The sequence below is a fragment of the Balearica regulorum genome, chromosome 6 (genome assembly GCF_011004875.1).
Source record: "Balearica regulorum gibbericeps isolate bBalReg1 chromosome 6, bBalReg1.pri, whole genome shotgun sequence".
Taxonomy (NCBI): Eukaryota; Metazoa; Chordata; class Aves; order Gruiformes; family Gruidae; genus Balearica; species Balearica regulorum.
Window position 1 is genome coordinate 9,302,483 of NC_046189.1, and position 15,494 is coordinate 9,317,976.

A 15,494-nucleotide genomic window follows, 5' to 3' on the forward strand; every position below is an offset into this window, starting at 1 on the left:
CGGCTATCCAGGAGGAGCTCAAAGGTGTTTAAGTAGGATGTGTGAGGCGTAACGGGTGAAAGAAAGGTGTAAAGCCCAGCGGAGAGCACCCAGGGCCGGCAAGCTCGCCAGCGCGGCCCTAGTGTGAGGAAGCGATAGGCTCCGCTGCGCTGGGCACGCAGCCCGCTGCCTCATGCCCTGAGGTGGGGTCACAGCACGGCCCTGCAGCCCCCCCGCCCTTCGCAGCGAGCAGCCCAGCAGTGCCCGCGGGCGCTGGCCCCGGCCGGGCGGTGTGCGCAGGCGCGGGGGGGGGGGAGCGCCAGCCGAGAACAGCCGCAGCACGTGACTTCGGGGAAAAGCGGCGGGGAACCAGAACGGGCCGGCTGAGGGGAAGGCGAAAGCGAAAGCTGGGGCCGCCCGGCCCGGGCTGCCCGCACGCCTGGCCACGGCCGCCGCGGCGTTACCTCCCCGCAGCGGAGCGGTCGGTCTCAGCGGCGAGAGCGGCCGGTTCGGGCCCCGGGTGGTGGCCGGTACCCGGCTCGGCTCGGCTCTCCCTGCCCGGGCAGCAGCCCCTTGTTTCCCTCACGGTCACAATTTGTTGGGGTTTAAAGCGGTTCTGAGGTGTAAGCAATGGAAAGTGACCTGCTTTTCATCGTTGTACGGGGAAAAAAAAAAAAAAAACAAAAAACTTCCTGACGCTCCGGTGGCAGAGTGATGGGCTGGCAAGAGCAGGACATGGCGGTCTGTGAAGGCCACCCTTGTCCCAGCCGTCTGCGTCGCACGGGTGCGGGAAGGGCACGCGAGGGCATTAAAGGGTTGTACACGCGCAGCTGCGACTGTTGGTTTATGACCAAGTTACAACCAAGGTTTCCATCAAAGTTACAGAAACTTTAAGAATGCTTATAAATTGCAGGCTGCTGGTGTGCTCATCGTTCCTGGCATTTAGTCAGTTGGTAATTTTCTTCCCACTTCCCATCTTTTGACAAAGAGGGTTCCTTTCCTTTCATATCCTCTTTCTTTCAACAGTCTTATTTGCTAGGACGCTGTTACTGCTACCTGGATGCGTGCGGTCTCGTTTGTTCTTGTCTCATATATCAAGCGTCAACAAAGACCAGAAGAATTGAAGCCCAGGCTTTGGGGCAGGTCTCCAGGATACTTGGATCCTTCACGGTATCCTTTGTATCCCCCCCTCCCCTCAGATGGAGGAGATAATTCTCAGTCCATGGAAGAAATAAATACATAGAAGATCTGTTTGGTAAACTTCATGGTATGAAATGCTACCAAGTAGTGGATATAAGCGTGGCTATAAATAAAAGCTACAGTAGAAGGTAACAGTGTTTTTATATTTGTTTGATTATGATCATTATGGTGATGCAGCAAGATACAAAGCACAGAACAATAACGTTTTTTTTCCCTCTGTTATTTCTTACCTTGCTGCCGCAAAGCACAGTAAAAGCACAAGCGCAGTTAGTAAAAGTACTTAAAAGCAGATGTTTCGTTTCTTCTGGCAGTATCTGAGGCATTCCTTTCAGTGTGTTGTTCCCCCCCCCCCCCCCCCCCCCCCGCCATCATTTTACTAGAGAACTCTACTCTTGTGGTGGTATAAGGACAAAATTCTCACTTTTTTAGTAGAAGGAGGCTTGGGCTGTATACATTTATCTTACAGAAAATGACTCCAATGTTTCTTTAAAGCAGCAAACTGATGTGAAGTCATATGCCTTTCAATTAAATGTTAAACATGCACCCCACCCCACCCCCTTGCAAAATCTGTTTTAAAACAATAGTAGAAACTAATGCCAAAGCCTGATCCACAATGCTATTTGGTAACATGAAATATTTTGTGTTCAGGTCAAGACTTTAGAGTCTTGAAGAGTTGCATTGCAGAGGGAGCAAGGGGGAAGGAGAGAGAAGATTGATTCACGTACCATGTCTGAGCCTTTTTAACCTTACTTCTCATGAGGTTTAGATGGTCAAAAGTACAGGGTACTCCCATTTTGGTTGCATTAAGATTGTGAGAACAGGTTAGAATGAAAAGGCATGCAATAGCTGGTGTGAGGTGAAGTTGCATTTACTGCTTGTAGTTCAGACTTGAGCTCAACAAAAAGATGGCAAGATTATTTTTGTCATGTCTTGAAAAAATTCCACAAAAGGCCAGGTACCCAGCTTTAAGCCAAAATCAGGTTTTATTCATACTGATCATATAAATAACAGATGTTACCAAACTATATACACAATTGCTCTTGTTGTTCTGGACAATTATTTATATATGCTGCTTTCTGAGAGAAAATGACTTATCTGCAGCTTGCTTTGAATCACTCAGATTAATGAACAGAGACATGTTCATTCGTTTCAGATCTATTCCTATGTATCACAGAAGTATCTCATTACTCTTTCCATTCACTTACTTTCAACTAACATCAACAGTGTGGGTGAAAGGAGTGAGTAAGAAGGGAGAAATGAAAGTAAAATCCAGGTCTTACTGATTCAAGGAGGTTATGTTTTCACCCCAGATGTCTAACTTGTATCTACTTCAGAACAGTATGAGGTGCAAATGCTCGAGTTGTCGTATGCATGCTTTAACCATATATTCTGCAGACAATTAAATCCTGAATGAGCCTGCATATATGAAATGCAGTGGCCTTGGAATTGACTGTTTATTATTCTATTAACAGAGTTTTTAGGGTTAATATTTGGGGGAAAAAACAACAACAAAACCAAACAACCCAAACCCAGCACTAAACAGTGCCTGAAAAAAAAAAATAGCAATTTTACCACTTATATAAAAACTAATTATGCTTATTGAGTCACTGACAGGCATGTAATATTCTGTCATGTAGCAGAAATTGCCCAGTGGTCAGCAAATGCTGTGGCTCTTCAGTAACTATTTTTAAAAACTCTGCTTCCCAGTTTGTGTTTACCAGATAGCATCCAAACTCTGTCAGATCAGGATTTTTTTCCTTGTAGACTTTCTGATAGTATGTGCTGTAGTATCTGAGCGTTTCGTCCACAAATAGATTTGCCTCTGCAAATATTTTGTGAGAGGGGTAGGTTTTACTAACCCTCTTTTCCAGTGGCAAAATGGAGGCAACCTTTTTGACACCGTAAGTTTTGTGTGTTTCCTTTCTGGAACTCCCTTCTTTTCCCTGCCTGTCTGCCTTCCGCAACTTCTGCTGTGCTGGCAGATAAAAATCTATGCTGAAGGTAGTTCATCTCTGGAAAACAAGCAAACCCTGGACATCTATGGGACATTTGAACTCAGAGGGATGAGAATCTTCACTTTAAAATAGAAGCTGAACTAATTGTATGATGATTAAACAGAAACTTTTTAACATAATCCTAATTTCCCCAAACGCATTAATGTCTTTAGTTATTGTTTTACGCTGTTCTCAGAAGCAACACATTTTGTTATACTCTTGTATTTACAACAATTCTATGGACGTTAATTCTGCAAGTAAAATTTATCCCTGCTGGACCCCAGTGAACTCAAACGACTTCCAAGCCAGAAAGGATTTGGCCTTTTATCAGTGAGGACAGTAATTCTGACTTGCAGGAGGCTATTTGGAATCCCTAGGGAGGAGATTCCTGGTTTACATGGTATTGATAACAGAAAGAGGCCCAAGAATAACATCATAACCGTTTCCAGGAAACGCTGATTTACAAAGATGATGAAAAAAATTACTGCGTCTTTAACCCAGCCGGTGTTGACACGATTACTAATTTTTCAAGTATGTGAACTTCAGTCAGTTGAGTAAGGAGAACTCAGCTAGAAGAGAAGGAGGAAAAGATTAGTCTCATGCAGTTACTGCTGTTCATTCAGAAATGACTGCAGATAAAATCTTCCCTGGCTCAAGGTAACCACAGTGTCATTTGACAATGTAGTACAAACTGGTAAGGATCTGAGGATCCTGTTCCCAGTTCTTTACAAAATATAGGCATCCTTATTAGAAAACACTGTGTGGGAAACAGTTGCAATAAAAATGATACATATTTTTCTATGAACTTTTGTGGTTCTGGCAGCTTATGGATATGTATAGCAGGGTTCTTGCTGGAGTCTTTGTTTTCCCAACGGGTAGGGGAATCTGGAGAGGGGGGAAATAGAAGGAAATTGAGCAAGACTGCAGAAAGTGTATCTTGCTGAGACTGAGTTATAAGATACTTTGCCCCGCTGCAGATTTCACTCTTGTTCTCTGCATCTCCCATGGTGCTTTTTATTGGCATCTCATGGAGGAAAAGTGTTGCTTTAATAATGCAGATTGTCTGCTTACTGTGTTTAGCCAGCTCTTCCCCAGGGTGGATTATATTGTGTGAATTTGGAATGATAATGAAAAATACTTCATATTTTCCTCATTCCCAATTTAGCAAGGTAAATAGACTGGAAAAAGGAAGGAATTCTGTAAAAATTCTCCCAAACTATTTTCTTCCCTAATTTCTAGCAGAACTTGAAAACATTTCTAGCCAGAGCCTCCAGAAATCCACCTGCCATCTAGCAGCACTGAGCCGCTTCTCTAGTAGCCTTAAGAACTGCAGCATGATTGTATTTGACTCTCCCAATTCATCACTGAACGCATTCTTTTTGTGTGGTTGTGACCCCAGAAGACGCCGACGGTCACGGCTGGTTTGGAAACTCTGGACAGAGCTGGTTTGAGAATTACGGTGAATGCAAAAAGAAACCAAAAACATTTGGAGCCTGATCATAAACAAAAGTGAAGCCAACTATTCTTTTCGCTGCCAAAACTTTGGGAAATGCAAGCGCATATGTAGTTCACAAATGCACTTTAGAAGGTCAGAACTCTTTTCATATGTATAAACCAACCAACAAATGAGTGGAGACATGCCTCTGGGTACAGTAGGTTTTAAATTTCAGGCTAGTATTTCAATTTTCGCTGAAGAACTAAATTTTCCTGAGCACTATCAGAGAAAAAGGTGAAGAAGCAAGAAAAGATACTTGCTCTTGAACAGATCTTCAGCTGGGTTTATATTAAAGAACTCCTCTGTTTGTATACAAGATTTGAGTTTCCAATCATCAACAGTCAGAGTTCTGGTTTAGTTTTGTTCTGTTTGTGGGTGAGGAGGAGTGTTTGCAGAGAGGCATTTGAAAGGGAGTTGACAGGCTTTTAAATACATAACCATTTTAAGATCATAAATCATCGAACATATGGAAAACTAGGAGCTAGTGTTAAAAAGGAGGTTTTCTTTTAAAGCTGTTGAAGCCAAACCACTGCTGTGTTTCCTGATAGAAGTCTCCTGGACAAATCCCCAGGGGGTATACATCAGTGCTGCAAGTACTCTAAGCCACAATGATTCAGAATACAATTTCTAGTCAGGAAGTAAAAGAAGAAAGAAAATATTTTTAACAGGATATAGGTACAGTATTTTCCCAATATTTCTGTGTACTTACTGAATATTAGTTGTATTTGCTAAAAATGTTTTAGTTGACTTTTAATTTCTCACTTTAATACTCCATGTAGAAACTTGCAGCACTGAATAGTTGTGCAAGTTTGCCGAATCGGAAATTTTTACGTTCCCTGTGCAGCTTCCCTGAGCTAGTCAAGTCCTTTGCACTATCTGTAGAATTGGTGTAATTGTTATGTATTTGTCAGTGTAAAGGCTTTGTTTGTGCAAGAACTCTGAGGTCTTTCAATTATGACATTCACGGCCGCGTGTCAGACAACTTCGCGTAACACAGTACTTCCAAGTATGCTTGCGACATCCTGTTCCATTTAGAATAGGAAATGTCTGCACCATCATTTCAGAATGTAATACAGCAAGTGATGAGAGTGCTCTAATTTTTTCATAATTGTATAAGCAGCTTTTTTATAACCAGCATCTGTTGTACATGTCCTATTTGCTTAGTATTAACTTATGTATGGAAAAGTTTACAACATACGGCAGTTTCAATCACTGTGGGACTCAGGTGTTCTCTCAGCACAGCATAAACGCTTGGAGACATTGGAAGAAGATCTGATGGAGAATGTGGATCTGTAGAATCATTTAAGCTTAAAAAAAAAAACACAAAAAACAAACAAAAAACAAAATACACAAAAATAGTCTTAAAAGCAACCTAATTCCCTCTAACTTGATGCATAGCAGTGGAGTACGGTGAATATTTAGTTAGTTAAGCCTGTGCTCGGGCTTGCTAGTGGCCCTGTAAGAACACGCCAGCAACCTGGTATACGTTTAAAAATGTAGGAGATAGGACTAAGTGAAGAGAGGATGAGCCTGACTCTGTCATAGCAGCTGCTGGAGAGGAAAAGGAGACAGTGAAAGATAAGTAGATCAGACTACCATAAAGTCTGCGTTCAATTGTTGTAAACGCTTTGCCACAGGGATGGGAAAAGCACTGTAGAAGTGAAGTTCTTTACTTCCCTTTCTTGTCTTTAGCAGTACTTGGCCAAATAAAAACACGTGATGTGTTGCTATCCCAAAGTATTTGAATGGGGGAAGGGATGCAGGGAAAACTTTGAAACAGTATGTAAATTTAATAAAAGTAGCATTTGAAGTGTAATACATCTGTAAGGGTACTTACATTTTGGAGACTGGGATAAATACAGAAGGAACATAACCTTTGCCTCCTCCATCTGAGGGCTTTGAGACTAAAAGTAAATATTAGAGAAATTAAATATTGCCTAGTAATTTTAGTATTTATTGGAAATTGGTTATCTGCTTTAAGTGCTGCACACTGTAATATATGGAAAAAGAAACGTCCCTGTTTATGCTTAAATAGGCAGCCGTAGAAACGAGGGGAATTCCTGAGATTAGTCTTTGAGTTTCTGGTCTTAGTCACATAATTGACTGTGCTACCTTGACATGAATCGCTGCCTCAGAATATACAGCAGCTGATGAGAGAGATCTCATTAGGCCTTCAAAAGCAAATATACTGTAACTCTACAAGCTTGGTGGTACTCAGCCTCGAGATTTCAGTTCTGCAGATGCTTGCGTGGAGCTCAGCCTCTACAGATACAGCTCCAGCAATGTCTTTTGCATGAAATTAAGCATTTATGTACAGTTTTGGAGGACTGGAGCATTAGGCAAAGTCCACTGAATTAAAATGAAGAGGAGAAACATTTGTAGCCTCCAAGTATTTTTGAGTAGCGTAGGAATTTGAACTCGAATTGTAACCTTTTATACTGAGAGTCCAGAAAAATGTGTATTATGTCTTAAAAAAAATCAAGGCTTTGAGGGCTTTCTTGAGAGGGAGTGAGTTTGATGTAAAAATGGCCTGACTTGTAACTTGGACAAGAAAGAGCATGGGCCTGAACGTATTTGGAGCCATTCTTGTCTAGCTTTTTGTATTTTCCAGTGCAGTTGCCAAAGGTTATACGGCTGGAATAAAGCAGGTCTTCCAAGCTGTTTGGAAAAAAACAGAATTTCCTTGAAATTAAAGAGACCGTGTGCTACGGTGTAATACAACTATGAAGCCGATAAGCAGGATGACTTTTAAGTTTTATCTCCTTTGAACACCCGAGCACTTAATTTTGTAATGCATTGGTCAGGGGAAAAAAAAATAAAAATCCTATTTTTTTCAACTCTTTCTACCCTAAGATGTATTTCTTAGTTTCTTTTAAATATTGTTGTCATCGCCTCTAATGTAACCTCTAAGACCAGGGATATATTTACAAAACAAAGCTGTCTAAATGACAGGCACTTGTTAAAACAGTTCTCTTGAAGATGCCGACTAAAGGAGAGATCTTAATCTGTTCCCTTCCTCACCCCCCCACCCTCAAATCGTCTCTTGACTTTGCCGCCGCTCTGCAGAAATGGTAAATACAGAAATGGAGCCCAACCTTCATTTGGCTGACAGCTGTAGTGTTTGCCAAAGGCCTTATCTTTGGGAATGTCTGGATACAGGTACTTCAGAGGGTTTTCAGGAACGTTGTCTGCCATAATAACTTTGTAATCGCGCAGTATGTCGGCAAAAGGCAGTGCAGATAAGCGGCCTTTGTTATAGGGTTCCACCGAATGAAATGTCACGTCTCCTGTAAAAATACAAAGGCACCATAACTGCTGATAACTGGCAGATCAGCGCCTGCACTTGGAACGCATTTTTGCCTTTCTTTCGCTGTTTGCATTGGCGTGGGTTTTACCTGTTAGTATCTTTCAAGATGTACTTTCTACGCATTTGGAAACAAATTTAAAGCCTGCAGTAAGCAGGTATGCCTCCTAATGAACTTATATAGTTAATATAAAGAACCGAGAAGGTAGGTTTTCAGAGTTTGGGGTTTTTCAGTAAATATGATACTTGTATCTTGCCCAAAACCATACTGAGACACGATACACGTGAATTTTACTTTCAAACCAAAGAAACCGTGGCTCCTGTATTACGAGGGTATTGCAGAGTTGAAGTTTATGTTGCTTATTTATTTTTAAAATTATACTTACCATTTTCTAACTGATCCACCCAAGTAAAGGTAATTCCACCCAGATTGCTTTCACTAAACCTTAATAAAAACGTTCCTGGTGTCTTGTCTTTGAGCAAAATTCGTTCCTTCTCTTTGCTTACAAATCCCATTACGTACCTGAAGTGTAACAGGAAATCATGGGTTTACTTTTGGAAAAAAAAATACAGACTTCAATCTGCGCAATGCATCTGGGCAAACTTTATACAGGTGTTCAAAGAGTGGTTACAAAAGCATTATAAGGTCTTGAAGCTATGACAAAAGCTTCACGTGATTTACGTGTGGAGCATGGCATTGAGCTGAATGTACTAGGAAGCATGATGAAATTTATTGCAGTACTTGACCGTACACTGACAGAACTGATAAACAGAGCTAAGCCTGCATTTCTAAGAGATGCAATGGTGCTCCCTTTGGGCAAAAATTTCCAGAAGTTATAAATGGGAAGAGGGAGACAGAAGTATTAAACTCTTTGCAAATACTCTTCTGAGATTAGTCAAGAAAAAAGACAAAGCAGAGAGAGGTCAATATACAGCTGTTTTCTTGTTGCTCACCCATCAATCCAAAGAGGAAGAATGTGTTTTTTAATTAAGTCCAGGATAGCTTCAAGCCAAACCCAAAAGGTAAAAGACTTTCCAGGCAAATGTTCCTAATGGTTAAAAAACAAAATACAAACAAAAACAAGACGCACAAGAAGAGAATTGTGAGAGCGTTGCTACCCACCATCCACATGACATGGCTATCTCGGTTTCTTTAGAATCACCTAGTTTGTTCAAGCAAGAATGACAAATTTGAACTGCTGTTTTGAGTAACATCTCTCTTTCAGCCTGACATAAAAACAATTGATTTTTAAGATATGCATTGTAAGCATCTCATTTTTCAAGAAAAAAAAAAAATCACATTTGTTGTTTCTTCCTGGTTATGAAATTACATTTTGAGAGAAATGATGATGAGAAAGTTGAACTTCCTTCCTAGGTTCTATACGTGTTTAAATAATGCAGCTGATATGAATAAAATGGGTTTACCCTTGTTTCTCAATATCTTTTCCATTCCTCATCAAGCTTACTGAATGTATCAACTGACTTGAAATAATTTAGGTCACAACTGAGCATATGAAAAAAATTACTGTATGCTTTATGAAAAATGTATTGTACACTTTGATAGCACAATCTATTGAGCATTTACGGAAATATATAGGGCACGCTATCATGACAGTTTCTGATCTCTGTAGCAATGTAATTAAGTAGATCACTTAGCCCAAACATTAAAGTTCTGGAAATATTATTTTCCTATTTAAATTATTACAATGAATGTGATTGTCCCCCCCACATATGGCAAGCGGGAATCTATCAGTAGCATCAGAGAGACGGAGTTAGGCATGCATGCGGGTGTTAGGAAACAGAAGAGTTGAGTTTTACTTTCGGAACCGTACCTTGCAGAACTTTGCCCAGGATAGTTGATAATCATTGTAACTGACTTGTTGTCCTGAAAGAAAAAAAAAAAAAAAACAAAACCAAACAGCCAACAAACTGTGAGTCTATTTTTCTGAAGTTTTGAAATAATGTAGCTTGATCTCTGTATAGTTGGGGAGGGGGGAGTACAGTACATCGAGACTTGGAGAGGGATTGAGAGGGACGTGCTAAGGGGCTGCAGATCAGTTTTTCTGTATCCTTCTGAAGCCACTGATAATGGTAGTTTTGGGAATATCTGCCTGAATTAGTCTGGGACTTTGTTTCTGTGACACTGTGTCCTTAGTTTCAGTTTTTAGCCTGAGTGTTACTTGGCCTTCGCTTTATCTTGAGCTTCCATATTTTAAAACTTTTTTTTTTCCTTTTTTATGATTCTTGCTGATTTACAATGGCACCTCTCAACTCCACTACCTCCACTAAGCAAGAAATCTCCAAGAAACTATCAGAAAAAGTAACTGTTATCCAGGGAAACCAGTCTTTGCTTCCCAGCTTTGAAAGCAATAAAAGTAAAGATTCCCCCCAGTCCTTGACAAATGCTTTTGTTCTTGCGCAACAGCAGAGGTATTGTTACACCCGCAGCTTGGCGTTTCTTACGGCTCGCAGCATACTTTATAATTGTTTCTTCTCCAGAAACAGATAAGGTTTTCTTTTCTTCTGCCAGCTTTCCCTCCGGCCTCTCTCCCTTCTGGGGAAGAGTCAGATCAGAGTGTTTTGTCGTCCATCTCGCTGAAGTTACAGGGCCTCTTTGCTATGCTGTCAGCAGTGAAGGATGGGTCCCGGAACTAAACAGACCCACAATGACGGGTACTTAAAATGAAACAAAACTCAAACCCCATAAGCAAGCAAAAAGACTTCCTTTTGATTTCAGATGCATGAGATAATTACTTGCAAAGGAAACAATAACATCACAGTTCAGTGTGACTCTGATGCCCTCTTTCTTTGGTTTAGCAGCCTGGAAGTTCAGAAGTTTAATCACTCTGTGGTAAGAATAAGCTGACATGTGCTTTTCTTTAAAGAAAAACAAATGTCATTGTGGCATTTTTTAAGTCAGCTCTGGACGTGGAGGTTGTGCTTAATATCATTACCTGTGACTACCAAATATAAGAGCCCAAAAGCAAAGAAAATCTGTATATTTCTACAATCTTACCCATAAGTTTCTCTGCCAGCATGCTGAGCTGCTCAGAATTGAGTCCGCGACCAACATATGATGAAAATTGCCAGCTCAGTACTTCTAAGAGCTGACTTAAAGTGGCTGCAGGGGGATTGTTGAAGAAAGACATATTCTGCAAAAGAATTAGTGCTTTGTTTAGACAGTTAGCAACCATGAAATACGCTACAGGCCGTAAAAGGTGGCTGCAAGTACTCGAGCAGAATCCAGAAGTGTTAAAAATGAGGTGTGTGTGGGGAGGATAGGTTGGGGTAAATAAGTGCTGGCCCTCCCACCTGCAGCCACCCAGCAAGGTCCACTCGGGTCCCTGGGCAGAGTTGGAAGGGGAGCAAAGCGGGGGGCACTCCTAGAGAGAGTGAGAGTCTGCGTGTGCGACTTGGATCATAAAATACCTTGCTATGCTTCTCATAGTACGTTAAGACAGTGAAGATAGGCTGAAAGCCCATCCAATAAATGCAGATACTCTCACTGTAATGTTTGGTGCATGGAAATCCCAAACCGCTGCATACTCGTATAGCAATATGGTGTCGAATCGTTTGGCTCATCTTAGATTTTCATTTGGTTTCTGGACTGTACATGTAACGAACACACTGAAGGCTGTGCAGAAGACTCTTTGGAGTATCACAGAGTGATAGTAAAGTCCAGGTTGCTGGTCAGCTGGCCTGCCATCACCCTTAGGCGCACTCAGTGGTAAACTGTCTTACTCTTTCTCTCCTCCGAACATCTGTGTGACTGCCACTAAGCCTGAGAGTTGTTGACAGCACTATTCTTCAATCTGCCAATACTGTAACAGTGACTGAATCTAAAATATGTGCTGAGTCAGCAGGGGCCCGAGAAAGAACAATTCTGCTTTTGCTCATGGTTAGAGCCACTAGACGGTGCTACCTGACACTTACAATCTTCTCCATAAGAAGCACTAGCTCCTATCAAAGGCATGAGGGAAAGCAGCACTTAAGAACATTACAGTCCCACCTATACACCTACTTAGACACTTCTGAGTTGTACTAGTAGAATTATTTTGTACCATGTACAGTTTTGGTCAACCACATCAAAAAATGAGAAATTCAAACTAGAAAAGCTGTGGAGAAGGGCTTTTTACATTTCCTTAGTTTAAGAACTACTACTTTATCTTACAAAAAGGAAGGCTCAATGTGTGTTTGGTTTTTTTATCTGGGCAGAGAACAAAAGATAAAGTGAACAACATTAAAGTATGATGTTGATAACAGTGTACGTGAGAAAAATAAGGCCAGTTTAAGAGGGAAACATAGCCTTTTGATAATGAATATACTTGGTAACCAAATCACAGAAACGTGAAAATGCAGAAAGTCAGCACTTGCATACTGAAGACCTACCTGAGGATCGTTGGTAGATAAATTGTACCAAATAATGGAAGCCCACGCGTTGGGTAGTTGGCTAACATTGGAAATCATCACCACAGGCAAAGAGCTGGTCTGGTGGAAAGAACGAACACAGGATGTAAATGCTGCTAAGGAAAGCGTTAGTGCTGTGTTATGCTTTGTTTTCTTCTAGCCCCTTCTTCCTTCCTTCCTTTCTTGTTCCTCCCCCCCCCTTCAAGATCCTGTTGTTGAGCCTGCGGAGCAGGACCAGCTGTTGGTAACTGATGCCTAGCTTGCATTTCAAGAGAGAAGCGGGGCTTCAGAGGGTGTTCAGGACTCAGCTGGACCTGGACAGAAAGCCTAGCTGTAGCTGTGGGACAACTGCGTGGGCATGGCAGCCTGCAGCCAGAAGAGTGATTTGTGGCAGTCCTTATCGCTAGAAGAGGTTCTAAAGGTCCATTTTAGGCACACAAGTGGTGTCCTTAGCCTATGACTTGCAGTTGGTATCACAGACTTTCTCTAATGCATTAATTTATAACACTTAACAGAGGGATGTGCCTGCCAGTGAATATGGATTTTGTGACTGGATTTTGTCACTGACTTCAGTGGATCCCACAGCCTTTGCTTAGTAAGATCTATTACCTTTGCATGGCGTAACGAAATTACTGCGAGAGCCGGTATTTGAGCTTCTGAAGAGAAGGGCTAAAAATGTTGCTGTAAACCTGTGTATGCTTCTTTCTGTCTGGAAGTTCTGGAAATCTTGTGTCTGCTTATGGTTACTGCTGCAGACAAAATCTAGGATAGACGGACCCGGGGTCTGGCCCCACGTGATTATTCTCATATAAGCTGCTGGAAAACACTTTTTATTCCTGCCCCAGAAAATCTGGCTAGAATACTCACTTCCAAATTTATAGTCAGTCCGTACAGGCAGACCTGTGTTTCAAAGCTGATGGAGTGCAGTTCCTCGGTCACCATGTGCGGGCCCTGAGGGAGTGAGTAGATTGTAAAACTGTGAGTGCACAGCTGGCAGTTAGCACTGTGTCAGCCATCCGACTGCTGAGATTACACAACTTTGAAAGAAAACATGTATCAAAGATGTAAGTAGAGCAGGGAAAGGAGGATGTGAAGGAAATGATCGGTTTGTTAAACGCCGACACTAAATTAGTCCAGCACTGGTAGTTTTTCCTGATGAATCTAAAAAACGCCTGAGATTGTTAAAGTAACACTTTTAAACTCTTAACTTTTGCTTTTAGTTTGTTCAAAATGTTGCTTTTAAAGTGTTGCACACGAGAAGTTCACGACAGATTATTTTTTGTGCCTGATAAAGATTGTGTCCAACTTTTCCTAAAGTTTCTTTACTGAAACTTTGAGGAGAAACAACCCAAAAAGTCACAGCTTTAATGACAGGCTCCCATCTTACAACGGTTTTGTTCTAAATATACTTAGATAGTACTAGTTGAAGGAGTGGAGACCTAAATCATTAATCCAAAGTAAATCTGGTATTAAAAATCCCAAGTTTTTCTTGGATGGAAAAAAAAAAAAAAGAAAATTTGCTTGTTGTAGTTGATTAAAGTTTGCAGTACAAGCGTTTTGTTTTGATTACAAACCAGCGTAGCTCTATAAAGATCCAAAACTCTGCCCCTTGGGAAACAGATCTTTTGAAATACGTTTCCATCCCTGGAAGTCAAAGTATAAAAATCTGTTTATCCTTTTCCTGCCTTTTTTTTTTTTCTTCCATCACATATTTGTTTTGTCAGATTTTTTTTTTAAAAAAACCAAAACTCTCAAATCAAAATGTTTCCATTTACTGAAATAGTCTGCTTTCAGCCAATGTAAAATGAAACTTTTCCTTGGGGAAGTGCCTCATACAGGACACTGCAACAAAATATGCTCTATAAATGAGAGGCTGAGACCACAGGAGATCCTCAGGCATCTGAATAATAAATCTGCCTTGCAAAAGGAAAATCCAGCTTAACGCTGAAGGCTTTTACACGAAATACTCAACCATCAAATGAGCTCAAATGTTTTAATACAGGTAGAATCAATCCAGTTCAACCTGTATCGCTCACACAAAGTTGAAAAGGGTTGAAACACCCCTTCCTCTCCCCCCATTATGATTTTGCAAAAACTTCATTTTTTTTTATTAGGGAAGAATCATCTAGACAAAAGGCATAGCTGCATGAGAGAACAAATGTCAAATATAGAGAGCTTCCACTTTTTTTTTTTTACGAGGTGAGTCATACTTAACAACTACACTCTTGGCTTACTAAACATCCTGTAAACAAACCAAGTTTTTAAATTATTATAGTCACCGCTAATCAAAAAACTTGATCGCGCTAATAATGATTTCAGACTGTGATTTGACCACGGGGAAGTGCCGTTTGAGGAAATCAGCAGTGAACCATCTCACAGCTCAGCCGTCCTAATTCTCCACAGCCCTACACTTTACATAGTTACAAAGGCACAGTGTGTGAAAGTGGGAGTAAAATGCTACCAAAAGTAGAGCACCAACAACTTTACACCTACGTTTTTGCATTCACTTGTCTTATGCAAATGACTTTGTAAATAGCAAAGTAATTGGGAGGCGAGCCTTGAGTTTCAGTCTTGCTAATCAGGTTGCAAGTTATTCCGTTCAGAAACACCATGCGAAGCGTGCAGAAGTACCTTCTGCTTCAGGTTTTTGGTTAAAATCCTCCGTGCTGAACACGCCTTTGCTTTGTACATAAGACTACTTGTAATAATGTTTGTGCTGGTATAACTACACCTATTGGGACTGTGATATGAGTGATTATTTTTTTTAAATTTCTTTTGAAACTTGCCAATACAACGTTACTCTCAGCACTTCTGTTGTGCACAAGAGTTACGGTTTGTAGGAAGCCAGAGCTGAGAAGGATGTAGGGTAGAGCTGTGCAGATGGTGAGGAGCCGGGCAGGGAAAGAAGGACAAGGCGGTGGTCTGGATGCGAGGGGTGCTGGAGGGTAACACAGGAACGGAGGGAGCGCTCTGTGATGGAGGTGGGTGCAGGGGCACGGAGTTCTACGTGTGGATTAGCGCCAAGGCCGATACTACTGATTTCTGTTCTCCGCAAAGCGAGAACATACGGATTTTAAGCAACTCTGCTAGGAAGCAAGCACTTGCAATAGGCGTT

General features: G+C 41.2%; 1 protein-coding gene across 4 annotated transcripts in view; it reads right to left on the reverse strand.

Annotated features, from left to right (window-relative positions):
* Positions 1 to 2,142: 2,142 nt before the first annotated feature.
* Positions 2,143 to 15,494, reverse strand: part of STAT4 (signal transducer and activator of transcription 4) — a 42,214-nt gene continuing 28,862 nt past the window's right edge. For 2 of the 4 annotated variants that reach the window (XM_075756197.1, XM_075756201.1), the window contains 10 exons: positions 13,247 to 13,330; positions 12,362 to 12,460; positions 10,989 to 11,124; positions 9,805 to 9,857; positions 8,927 to 9,021; positions 8,359 to 8,495; positions 7,764 to 7,955; positions 6,506 to 6,572; positions 5,867 to 5,975; positions 2,143 to 3,742 (listed from right to left, as the gene is read on the reverse strand). In XM_075756197.1, coding sequence (XP_075612312.1) covers positions 3,716 to 3,742; positions 5,867 to 5,975; positions 6,506 to 6,572; positions 7,764 to 7,955; positions 8,359 to 8,495; positions 8,927 to 9,021; positions 9,805 to 9,857; positions 10,989 to 11,124; positions 12,362 to 12,460; positions 13,247 to 13,330 — 999 coding nt within the window. In that variant the 3' untranslated portion in view covers positions 2,143 to 3,715. The remainder of the gene's footprint in view (positions 3,743 to 5,866; positions 5,976 to 6,505; positions 6,573 to 7,763; positions 7,956 to 8,358; positions 8,496 to 8,926; positions 9,022 to 9,804; positions 9,858 to 10,988; positions 11,125 to 12,361; positions 12,461 to 13,246; positions 13,331 to 15,494) is intronic. The other 2 variants (XM_075756200.1, XM_075756199.1) reach the window with 2 other exon arrangements.